The sequence below is a fragment of the Nannospalax galili genome, unplaced genomic scaffold (assembly GCF_000622305.1).
Source record: "Nannospalax galili isolate Female #2095 unplaced genomic scaffold, S.galili_v1.0 scaffold229, whole genome shotgun sequence".
NCBI lineage: Eukaryota > Metazoa > Chordata > Mammalia > Rodentia > Spalacidae > Nannospalax > Nannospalax galili.
Genome location: NW_008360328.1, coordinates 2,408,746 through 2,421,092, shown reverse-complemented (window position 1 = coordinate 2,421,092; position 12,347 = coordinate 2,408,746). Strand labels below are relative to the sequence as shown.

The 12,347-nt window shown below is 46.4% G+C and overlaps 1 protein-coding gene across 4 annotated transcripts in view; it reads right to left on the bottom strand.

Annotated features, from left to right (window-relative positions):
• Grik4 (glutamate ionotropic receptor kainate type subunit 4) overlaps window positions 1-12,347 on the bottom strand; it is a 505,439-nt gene that overhangs the window by 78,054 nt on the left and 415,038 nt on the right. For all 4 annotated transcript variants that reach the window (XM_008826008.2, XM_008826013.2, XM_008826014.2 and 1 more), the window contains one exon: window positions 6,043-6,150. In XM_008826008.2, the coding sequence (XP_008824230.1) occupies window positions 6,043-6,150 (108 nt within the window). The remainder of the gene's footprint in view (window positions 1-6,042; window positions 6,151-12,347) is intronic.

The window sequence follows — 12,347 nt, the reverse complement described above, 5'->3', positions numbered from 1 at the left end:
GGTGGAAGGGAGGTGGCACTGATCAAGCATGATGTATGCATGCATTGATATCAGAATGAAACCCATTAATATATACAACTCCTATACACTAATAATTGTAACAAAGTATTTGACTTCCATTTATCTCAAAAAGTCAATGAAATCATGCTAAAGTGTATTACTGTTATTGTTTTTTTAAAAATCACACACATAAACAACTGCAACCCAAGGCAGGCAGCACTGGGAAGCAGGCAGGCCACTCTGGCGAGATGTCCAGAGAAAGCACCATAGGGAGGGGGATCCACACTGGGCTCTGGGGAAGGAGATGCAGACAGAAAGGTGGGGATCGGGGCCATTAAAGTCAGGGAAGGGCATGATCAGGCACAATTCCACGTATGAAGGTGTGTCACCCATTCAGGGACATCTCCAGTTTAGCTGGACCATGGGTTGTGTAGAAAAGAGTTAGGAGGAGAAATATATAGAGAGGAACAAGGGTCAATATGTGCTGAGATGAGGAGACTGTACATCATACAAGATGTACTGTTGGAGAATACTGGGTTTCAAAGACTTACAGCTGTTGAATAAAGGCTATTAAACAATGCAAGGAATGATCAGGGCAAGGGCAGGTCCTCTCTTGACATAGGACAGAATACTCAGGTACATGTGGCTCAGGCTAGACTGGGGAGAGCTGGAAGGATGTAAGGACACAAGAAGGTCAGCCCCATGCCTGAATGGGTGTCAGGTGCAGAGGACAAGGGTCCTCAGACCCTTGGAACCTGGATGGATGACTGATGATGATGTCACACTGGCCATGGGTGGCTGGGCAGGAAAGAAGGCCTAGGACATACTGGGCTTGAGATGGTGGCAGTCTACCCAGTGGGGAAAGACCAATGGAGATTAACATGTGCGATGAGGGCAAGACAGAGGAGGCTTCTGCCCAGAGGTGAAAAATGAGCTGGAAAATGTGGGGCACAATAGGGGCATAACTGAGGTAGAACAGGAGAGAGGTGATGGAGGACCATATCCTCAGGGAGACCTAATCTCAGAAAGGGGAAACATGAAGAGAGTTTATGTAGAATAACAACAATCAGAGAAGCTGAAAATCAGGAACATGGGGGTCTCAAAGTCCAGCAAAGGAGCCGGAAGTAGAATGTGACTATCCTCACCCAGAGACAGAACAGCTCGTTCTCGGGTTACAAATCCTACCCAAGAAGGTGCAGCACTGCGGCCGGACTCTGCAAGGATTGGGGCATGAACACATATATAGGAGTGTATGGACCAGCTGGAAAAGGTAGGCAGTGGAGGTGGTAAGGCAACCTGGCAAAGGGAAGATGGCCTTTCCACCTGACAGCTTCAAGTCTTACCTCCCCTCTAAACTGAAATTCCCCTCCACAAACGACAGGATGGGAGGGTCCCCGAGAGTATGCCCATCCTGATTCTGCAATTCTCTGCTGGATGGGAACTGAAGGGCAACAGGAGTAGGCAATGTGGTGGTGACCTCGTTCTAAGATGGTGGGAAGGAATCTCTACAAATGAGGAAGGTTAGAGAAGGCCAGATCCCAGGAACCAGTGGGTTGGAGAGAAGGCTGAGGTGAGTGTGAGGTTGGGAAGAGGCCTGGGGCATGGTGCAGAAAGGCTCTGCCTGTGCATACAGAGCAGAGCCAAACCAGAGCAGCCCCAGAGTTTTGCCAAAGGTGGGGCCAGGTAGGATGGAAGGCTCCATGTGTGCTGCAGGGCTTGGCAGTATCACACAAGGGACAGGCATGACAGGGATAGAGCACAGATGCACACAGGGATTACCAAGGTCCTAACAGATGGCTGAGCATCATGTTAGCAATGATTCTAGAAAGAGGGAGCTGAAGGTCTGGACAGACTAGAGACCCCAGGACGGAGGGAGCAGTTTTGAGCACCATGAAGATGGAGCATCATATCAGTGACAGGTTGCATGTCAGGGGTATGAACACTGACTTGAAGGTAGTATTGATTTGACTTGTGATGACATCCACACCTGTGATAATGGGATGAGTCCATCTGTCCTCAGCTCATGGGCTTCTCCCGCCCCATTCCTCTCCCTCCATCTTCTGTCTAAGCTAACGCAACCTTGACTTTGGTATTACATTGCTTCTAACGCCATGTGCTTCTCGGGACTGCCCCTGTGCTCAAGCCATGTGAATACCCTCCAGTGTGTGCTCTTCACACTGATGGTGAGGTTGGGCGGCTCCCAGGGGCCCTGGGAGCAGAGCCTCAGTCTGCTCCTTCCCCTCCATTGCATCCTCTGGCACCTGTTGATTATGAGGGCAAGAAGGCCTTGTGGCCAGTGCTGGGCTGAGGATTTCCACCCTAGGACCAGGGCAGGGTATTTTTAGTTAGTCTAAACAGTGTCCTGAATTTCTCCTTCTCCCAATACTCTCCACTATCAAGTTCATTTGAAATCCGCTGTCATGTTCAAAGTCAATGTTGAACACATTCACTTTGAACAAGGCTGATCTTGGAGGGAGTACAGGTGTTAGAAAGCCAAAGTATCACTAAGCATGGGTTCAATGGCAATTTGGAAAAAGTGGGAGGCTGAGCACTGGCCTGTCCCCAGCAGGTGGTGCCGGGAAAACCTGGGGTGACAATGCAGCTAAATGTTTAACATGGGGCCCAACACAGAAAAGGAGTTTTGAGGACGGAAGCTGCAGCTAATTCTGTGCTTGCTGGTATTAACCAATAAATCATCCCCATGCCCCAAGCGTCCCTGGCAGAAGTGAGACAACAGGGATATGTGATGAGATTTAAGAGATAAATCATTCAGGATCACCATTTGCCAGGGGAAACATGAATGGTCACCTAGGGCCTGAATTAGTATCCTTGTTCCTAGTAAGAATTTCTGATTCTGAAATGTCTCAGACATTTGGTAGACACAAGAAACGAACTGATGCTAATTTTGATTTGCCTTGTACTAACCTCACAGAGAAGCATCCTGCTAGAACCTGGACTTCTCATGGGCTCTTGTATGTGTGTATGAACACACAGGATCTCAATCTCTCTCTCTCTCTGTCTGGGCAGATCCCTGGGGCTCTCTGACCAGCCTGCCTAGCCCACATAGTGAGTTCCAGGCCACTAAGAGACTCAGAGAAAGATGAACAGTATGTGAGGAGCAAGGGTGTCCTCTCATCTCCACACACACACACACACACACACACACACACACACACACACACACACACACAGAGGTACACACACACACACACCAGGGCAATCTTCCCAGTCTGAGAACATGACCTTGTGGCTTCAGTATGACAGAGGCCTTTATCACAGTCAAACTGTAGATGGGGGAGGCAAGTTCAACCCAGCAGGCTCCCCATGCTCCTCCCAAACTCTTCTTAGCTTTTAAAGACTTTCTAGAAGCTCTTTCCTCAAAGTGATTCCTCTGTGCAAAAGTATTCCTGTACTCAGATTCTATTAAGTTCCTGCTTGTGTCAGGTACCAATATTTGAGGAACTCTCACTCAAGAAGCATATGTAGGGACTCAAACAATGACTTCTAGGATTTGTGTCTTGTTAGATGGGTATGGAAAGGGCAAGGGATGAAAAGGGCAAGAGTCACCCCAGGGAAAACTCCAGGCAAGAGGTGATCTCTAAGCTGCAGTCAGGAATTCCAGAACATTCTGGTGGGGGGAGGGAACAGCATCACCAAGGCAGGAGACAGTGAGGTATTAGACAGTGAGGAATGCTGGGCCCAAGGCTGCATGGAGAGGTAGCTGATGAGATGGCTACTTCTGAGTGTGAAGGGTTTAGAGCCTGACAGGACAACTTTGATTATAATGGGAAAAGAGACACAGCAAGTGAGGGGGGAGCCTGGGAGGAGACCCTGGGGTAACTGGGGACAAAAAGGTGGTGATACCAAATTTTGGATTAGGGCATTAGGCTGGTTGGAGGGAACAGACTGGAGAAGTTTCCACAAGTAGAAAGACCGCTGGAAGGAGGTCCCAGCAAGTATGCTGTGTGCTACATCCCCTCCACCAAGCCTGCTCAGCCACTCTGTCCCCAGTTCTCAGCTGCGTAGGAGACCCCGCCACCCTCTCATCTTCCTGGCACTCCATACTGTTCCGATGAGCTGAGGCTGGAACTGGGAGAAGGGATGGAAATCTGGGAGCTGGATCTACTTTTCCCTTCCTTCACTCCAACTGCTCCCTTTGCCCAGATCTCCCTCCCCAGCAAGGTGGGGCTCACTCCTCATGATCTCCACTTAGATTCCACCTCCTCAAGGAGGCCTGCCCTGACCACCTGGGCATTGACATGTCCTTTGCTCCCAGACTCCCTACTTTTTAATGCACAGTTTGAGTATAGGTTGAGCATCCTTAATTCAAATCCCAAACCTGAAATACCTGAAGCATTTTGAGCACCAACAGAACCCTATCCTGTGTTTCAAGGTGTGGATTTTCAGATTAGAGATGTTTAACTAACGATGTCTATGAAAATATTACAAAACTTGAAAAACATCTGAAGTCTGAAATACTTTCGGTCTGAAGCATTTCAGATAAGGGAGACTCGATCTGTATTGACTTTTTATTGCTTGTCCCATACGCCATACTAGAATGGAAGCTGATAGTCAGGGACTTCTGTGTTGCATTCAATGATGGATCCTGAATACCTTGAACAGTGTGACACACAAGAAGTACCCAACAAATGTTCCTTGAATGAATGAATGAATGAATGAATGAATCTCCTGTCAAATGAGGGAAGCATGAATGGCCTGGTATGCAATCTCCTAAGCACTATGGACCCATGTTCCTGGCGCATCCTCTCCCTTTCCCAACCCATGGTCATTTTGGGGAAAGCCTATATTTTCCAAATAACCAACAACGTTCTTCTTCTGTCTTTCCCCCTGCACTTGTGTCCTAGCTTTCAGAGTCCATCTTACATGTTGCTTCTTAAGGCTTTGCTGGCTTTGGTTTACCAGCTGCCTCTTTCCTCCACACCCTAGGGCTTTAGCTTCCTGCCTCTCTTTCCTAGTTTTTATCCCTCTCTGTTTACAGTAGATCAATAATCCCAGCCCAGGTTTCCTGGGGCTCAGGAGTTCCTGAAGGTCAGGATGGAGGCCCCTGTGCTCTTTTTATTATCTCAAAAAGCCCAAGAGAAATGGACACGTTTACAGACTGTGTACATCTAGCAGAGGTAGACTGAGCAGCTAGCCCCAGCATCATCTCTGCTCTGGGATAAGACAGTATCAGTTTGATGACTCTGGGTAGCTCTCCTTGGTGAGATGCTGTGAGGGGTAGGGAAATAACCTTCTGATTAGCTAAAAATCAGAGTGGGGAAGAACAAAGTAATTATTACCTAACATGTGGCTGGCTTAATTGACAAATCTTTAAAACATGAAGTCTTCGGGACTGGAAAGAGACAACACCTTGGCTGTGTATACTTATCCCATCTGCTCATGGATACCCTCTTTGATGATACAAACTGGGTCTTAATTATCTTTGGTTTTCACAGGTACACACAGTGCCAGGCACATGGTAGGAGACAGGGGCGAGAGGTGGACTTGGTAATTGCTGAATAGAAGTGAATCAAATAAAAAAGCAGATGTCTCTTGCCCTATAGATTCATTGATAGCTCTCTTATTATCTGTAAGTAAAGGAAAAGGCGATAGAAACCCACAGACATTCAGGTGTCCGCTTGGGGTAAGGCATAGTTTTGTATACAGTAGGCATCAAGCAAAGCTGCTGGAAAGGAATGGGGGCCACCTTAATGGACTAGATCCAACTTCTTCCACCTGTGTCAGAAGGTCCCTTTCCTAGGGGCTCTGCACATTTTTACCAGCCAACAAGTTCCCCTGAAAAAAGGCACCCACACACTACAGACTCTCTCCACCCATCCCTTTTCCCCAGCTGTACAGCAGCTCATCAGATATCATTTCCATACGAAACAGCAACTTGAGTGCAATTACACTGTCATCAATTGGGCCTCTGTGCTATGATTAGCATTCCCATCTTCTGGTCCCTTGGAAGCCTGCAAGCAAGAGCCTGGGGAGGAGATACCCTGGGGAGCTGCAGCTGGAGGCCCGAGAGACCCTGCTTACCAGGATGGTGGTGACGACCAAGGTGGTGTTGAAGAGACTGTCGGAGATGTTGGAGGCATAGAGGCGACTGTCCATGCTGAGGCCATCTGCCACATGCCACTGGCCGATCTGAGGAGACCAAGGGGAGAAGATGGGAAGACATGGGGAAGGAACAGACTGGGCTGTAAGTTGCTGGGCTTTGGAGAAGCAGAGGGCAGTGACCTGTTGTAGATAAGCCTCAGGACCTGGATAGGGGGCTGCTACACAGATTGAGGGGCTTAAGGAAAGAAGGTGATTAGCATAAGGAAAGCAAGAATCAAGGACTTGGAAAAGAAGAGAGAAGAGACTGGGGAAATGGGTGAGGACTGAAATGTGGTATAGGGAAGTTCTGCCACCAGAAGGGGACAGGACACGGGGAATTGTATTATTTTCAACAGGGATTAGTCACAAGACTCTTGCTTTGGCCTGACTCAATAAAGTTATCTAGGTAAGAGTAAGAATGGTAAGCGGAAGGTAACTGGCATGCATCAGGCCTTTAATAAATTCTTGCTGAGGGCTGGGAATGCAGCTCTTTGATAGAGCTCTTGCTTAGCATGCATGAGACCCTGGGTTCAATCCCCAGTCCTGAAAGACAAACACAAAGCCAAAACCACATTATTAAGGGTCACAGAAAAATAAATGTTTGCTGAATGGTTAAACATATAGATGAGTGGATAGGTCAGAAGAGGAAAGACTCTCATTCTAATCCACTTCTCACTGAGAATTTGGACAAGTTGGTGAAATCCTCCAGATTCTCAGCTTTCCCTTCTAGAAATGGGAAGGGTAACATGCCTCTCTCCTTTCTCAGAATCTATGGATCATGCAGGCACCAGTTTAGCATGACAGTATGCACCCCAACCAGGAGCATCTATCTCACTGTTGCAACCTCAGAAAGGTGTCTGAGCCTCCCTAAGCATGCTTTCTCCTCTGCAAACTAGGAATAGTAACACCCTTCTTGGGGTCATGGTAAGAATGGATTTAACCTGACAGTACACAAATGCTATTTTTCCTTCCACTTCCTTCTTACAGTTTTTTAAATTGCTTTTTGTTTTACTTTTATCTTATTGTGTTAAACACATTTACATGGGGTAAGGGTGGGAAGATGGCTCGAATGGCCAAATGCTTGCTACCCAAACATGAGGACCTAAGTTTAGATCCCTAACACTCATGTTAAAAAAAAATTAAAAATCCAGTCATGGAAGTATGAGCCTGTAATCTCAGCCCTGGGGAGGCTGAGACAGGAGGATTTTGGAGGTTTGCTGAACAGCTAGTTTGGCCAAATTGGCAAAGTACAGGTTCATTGAGAGACTGTTGAAAAAATACGATGGAAAGTGATAGACAATGATATCCAAAGTTGACCTCTGGCCTCCGTGTGTTCAGGTACTCCCCTATACAGGTATATACACACAGCCATGTACAATTGCATATCACATACACACACATATACATAAAATATTTACACAAGATCTGCCTTCTTAATCATATTTTTATTGGCTTTTTGAGATAGGGTCTCTCTGAGAAGCCTAGGCTGACCTCAAACTTGTAGAAATCCTGCCTGCCTCAGCCTACCAAGTGCTGGAACTACAAGGATGAATCGCCATGCTCTCTTAACCAATTTTTGTTTATTTGTTTGGTTTTTGGTTTTTGGTTTTTGAGATGAGGTCTCATTTTGTAGACCTAGCTGGCCCAGAACTTACTGTGTAGATCATCCAGGCTCACTGTGATACACTTGTCTCTGTCTTCCAAGTGCTGGGATCATAGGCATGTGCCACCATGCCTGGCTCTTAACTAATTTTTAAGCATACAATATATTACTGTAGACTCTCCCAAAGTCTTAACAATTTCTGGGTGAGATAACCACAATTCACTTAGTTCCCCATTCCAGAACTTACCTAAGTCTACCCTGATGGTAGTAAATTGGTAAATTGCTTTTCCTAGTGGAATACTTTTTATAATATACCTTAAAGTACATAAATATATGTTTTGAATAAACAATTCAGAAATACAAATATATAAAATGTATATAAATAATTTCTAAATATATCACATACATATATTGGATCTGCTAGCTGGGGACCCTAACAAGTCACTTCTGTTGCTGAACAGCTGAGGTAGACACCCAGAAAAGACAGCTGATAGCTACATGAACACTCAGAGATGTACACAACTACATCTCCTAAGCATTTCTAGGCACCAGCAACAGCTTCCCTAGAAAACGCACAGGTACCTTATCACTCTATCCCCTGGAGTTAGGTTCTGAGTTAACTTCTAAAAGCTTCAATAACAATGAAGACTTGGCTTCCCCTTGGCTCTCATTCCTACCCCATGGAGCAAGGGGGCTCAGGTTTACAGAGAGGAGATACTAGCAACCTGCCTTCATGGTTTGGAGAAGGTGGAACATACAGAGGGTGGGTCAACCCAGGACCACATGGGACCTCTAGCTGGGACCATGCAGACAGAACCTTAGGGTTTTGATAGGTGGATCATCCCACAGGAAGGAAGGGTCAGATTTCTCTGTCTCTGCAAGGGCATACGAATTTTGTGTTCCTCTTTAGTTGTAAGTAGTGTCTCACACCTATGCAAACAGCAAGCTTCATTTTACCTAAGAGAGCCCAGTCAGTTTGCCTGAAGTCCCACAGCCCATCACTTGAGGGGCCTGAACTCTATGACCTGTGGCTTCTAACTCCAGATGAACCTTCCCATGAAGCCTGCAGGGCCCTGCTGTCTGAACCTTTCAGGACCATTTTCACTTCTGCCTGTATCTCCCCCACCAGCCTTATGTACGCTCAGACCCTAGCACCTTGCTCTAGGCCTGGCCTTGGAAGCAGAGAAAATCACCATCACCTATTGGATCCACATTGCTCTTGCTGACCAGGCATGGGCAGAAGATAGACAAGCCCTCCAGTGGCTTCTGGAAATTCTATTGCCTCTCAAAAGAACTGGCCAGGCCACATTTTGGCCTGAACTTCCCCTTCCTCCTCTCTCTACAGGGATAAGGGGAGAGAAGATGACTGCTGTTATGTGAGATTCCTAAATTGGGGGTGGGAGGGTGGGATTATAGGACACCTGTTGTGTCAGATACACTGCTCTATCATCTCTGAATTCTGCCATCATGCTTTGGAGGAATTACAATGTTTTTATTTGATGAAACAAGAGGCTCAGACAGGTTTAATGACTTCCCCCCTAAGCTCACAGCTAGTAGCTGTGGCACAGGCTTAAAACCAGAGCTGGCTCCTAAACTTGTGATTTTCCTGACTCTGCTGCTGGCTCTAGATGAGGCCATTACTGTGTCCTTCATTTGAACAAATCAGGCTAACAAGGAAGTGGCCTCAAGGGGTCTCATACGAACTCCAGGGACACAGCTTTCTTCTCCCCTGTCTTGACACTCCATAAACCATGCAGGTATTCCTCTCCTCCCAGGGGCTATTTTCCTGCCTTCAAAGTATGTAGAATCAGATCCTGATGGTCTGCTGGGCTGGGAAGAGCTATGGTTAGATAGAAGGAACATAAAAACAACCAGGCTGGATGTCAGCATTTGGATGTTTGGAACAAGACTGAAATTTTTCGCATCCTATTGTCACTTTAAGCTTAAAGTTCACACCAGCAAGTCTACATACTTAAAAGCAGCCCCAGGTCCTTGGTCTCACTCAAGCAACAAACCAGGTTCTTACAACAGCCATGGAAAGAAAGGACTTTTCCAGAGCCAGATCTGACAGCCTGAGCAATGCACCCTCCCAGTCCTCATCTCTGGGGATCTGGCAAAGAGACTAATTAGCCTCTGAGCTCCAGTCAAGAAAAAGTCTCCCACCCATCCTCCTGTTAGCCCTCAAGAAATTAATAAACTCATCACATTAAACAAAGTGGTTTGGCAGCTATTAGTTGGAGCAGTTTAATCGTAGAAAAGACAGTGGGAAGGACAGGGAGACCTGCTGGAGCCAGGTGCCCTGGATACAGGCTAATTGCATTACCCACAGGGCACCTTCCATGGCACATGTGCCAGGGGTGAGCAGGAGACACCACTCTCTCAAATAATGAACAGTCTGTGCCTCTGCTTGCAGCCAAATCCCTTCGCTCTATGTTGCCAACACCTGCCCCCTCAAGACTCCTGCAGAAACAGCTGGTTTAGAAGCAGCTTCCACATGCCCACATAGACTTCAGATTGCATCTCTGCCTGGCGCTCTCTATACTCTGTTTCTTTTCCTTGCTCTGCCTTTCTACCAGGTTAGAAGCCCCAGGGATTGCAGTGAAGGGAGGGAGAGAAAACACACATCTGGGTGGGTAGGACCATTGTTAGCTTCTATTCCACAGCATTTTAATTCAGGTAAGAAGATCTCTTCCTTTTGGGCTGATGTGGCATGTAGAGCAGGGGCCAAATTTCAGTCTCTACTTGCCCTTGGGCATTAAACATCTGCACTCTTCAGGCCCCCAGTGTTAGAGGACTTGCTTTTAACTTGGCTTCTCTGCTTTTAAGTAAGTTATAATTCAGTAAGTTACTGAATTCCTCTCAGCCTATTTCCCTCATCTGTAAGATGGGGATTAAATCACTGCCTCAGAGGGATCTTGAGATTAAGTGAGATGGTGAATGTTCAAGTACTGTGTCTTGTACCCATTAGAGCGCCATTGTTAGAGCCAGAAGGTATATTCTCTTCTGTGTCCTCCAAAGTATTCCACACTGGGTACTTAGGGTATTAGACAGGTTAGGCCAGTGTCACCAAGTTCAGTTTTCACACCAGCAATGCCAACATGAGGGATTCAGTTAGAAAGCCTAAGGGAAGGATCAGCAATCTGGGCTGTTCTGATGCTTGGTTGGATTATAGCAAGACACAAAGTGCAACTCAGATGATAAACAGGACCCTGGGGAAAGACTAGGGTGCAGAGATTTATGGTGATGACGACACACCCATGTGAGTGAAAAGATATTTCAAAACTGGCTTTCCTAGGAAAAAGCAGCTCTGATTCCCAGCCTCTGCCAATTTCTATGGTGTAAACCCTCCACTACATCCAATATAAAGCTACACGTAGAGCAAAGAGCTGGGGAGACATGTCAAATGGGTTCTTCATAGATGGGGCAAACTGGCTCCACCATGTCATAGATACTGGGCACATAGGCTGTGCCTACTAATCTCAGTATCATCCCACCTTATCAGAAAGGAAACTTAAGCCTGATAACTTAATCATTTATTCAAGTTCCACAGTGGATAGGTAAAAATCAGGATACTAAACAAGATGCTTGTAATGTTTGATTAGGACTACAACAGTGAAGACAAATGTATAGCTCGGTGTGGTGACACATGCCTGTAATCTCAGTGGCCAGAAGACTGAAGCAAGGGGGTCACTGAGTTAGAGGCTAGCCTAGACTACATAGTTCAAGGCCAGTCTGTTATATGTAGTGAGACCTTGTCTCAAATAAATTAAAAAAATAAATATAGTTCTTCTGACAGTTGTAATGCTACTAGAAGAAACATTTTTTGATGGAGTTACTTAGTCAAATATGAAAATTTAGGTAAATATAACTTAGCAATGCATAGAAAGTATCATTTACCCCAAATCCCCTCAGGATGCAGATCAATATAAACTAATCATTATCTTGCTCCTTTAGGCACCAAATTTCGGAGATCTCAATTATGTATTCAAAGGTATTATCTTCTTCCAAAAGGAGCTACGTGTTCCTCTGTAGCCTTAACAGAGTGGGCTTCTTTACCGTGATGTGCAGCATCGTCACTAGCAGCTAGTTGAGACACCACACTGTGATCTGCTGAAGCCCTAAGGTTACTGCAGTGTGCAGGGCCAGTTTCTGCCCTTTTATAAGTGTATCGCTCTAACGTTCCTAGTGTTTGTTTCTTCCCTGATGGTGAGCTATCACTTCTTGCTTTTAAAGCAGGGGAGTTGTCTCTGAAGCTCTGTCCTTCCAGGAGCTGTGTTTAATAACTCTGGGTGGCAGCAGTCAGAGCGCAAGAGCGCAAGCTTAAAGAATGGATTGGAGCAGAGTGCTGTGCCACAAGCCTTTAATTCCAGCACTCAGGAGGTAGAGGCAGGTGAATCTCTGTGAGATCCAGGTCATCCTGGTCTACATAGTGAGTTCTAGGCCAGCTGGAGCTACAGGGAAACAAACTCCCCCACTCCACACACACACAAGAAGTACCTGGAGGGACAGCTTAGACAAGGGACCAGTGGGCCAAGGGGGCTGTGGAGAATGGGCTCTGTGCCTCTGACAGGAGCTCTCCTTTGAAAGGCCACGACTGAACAGCTGAATGAGTGTCAGGCACTAGGATCTGGTCTACCACGCA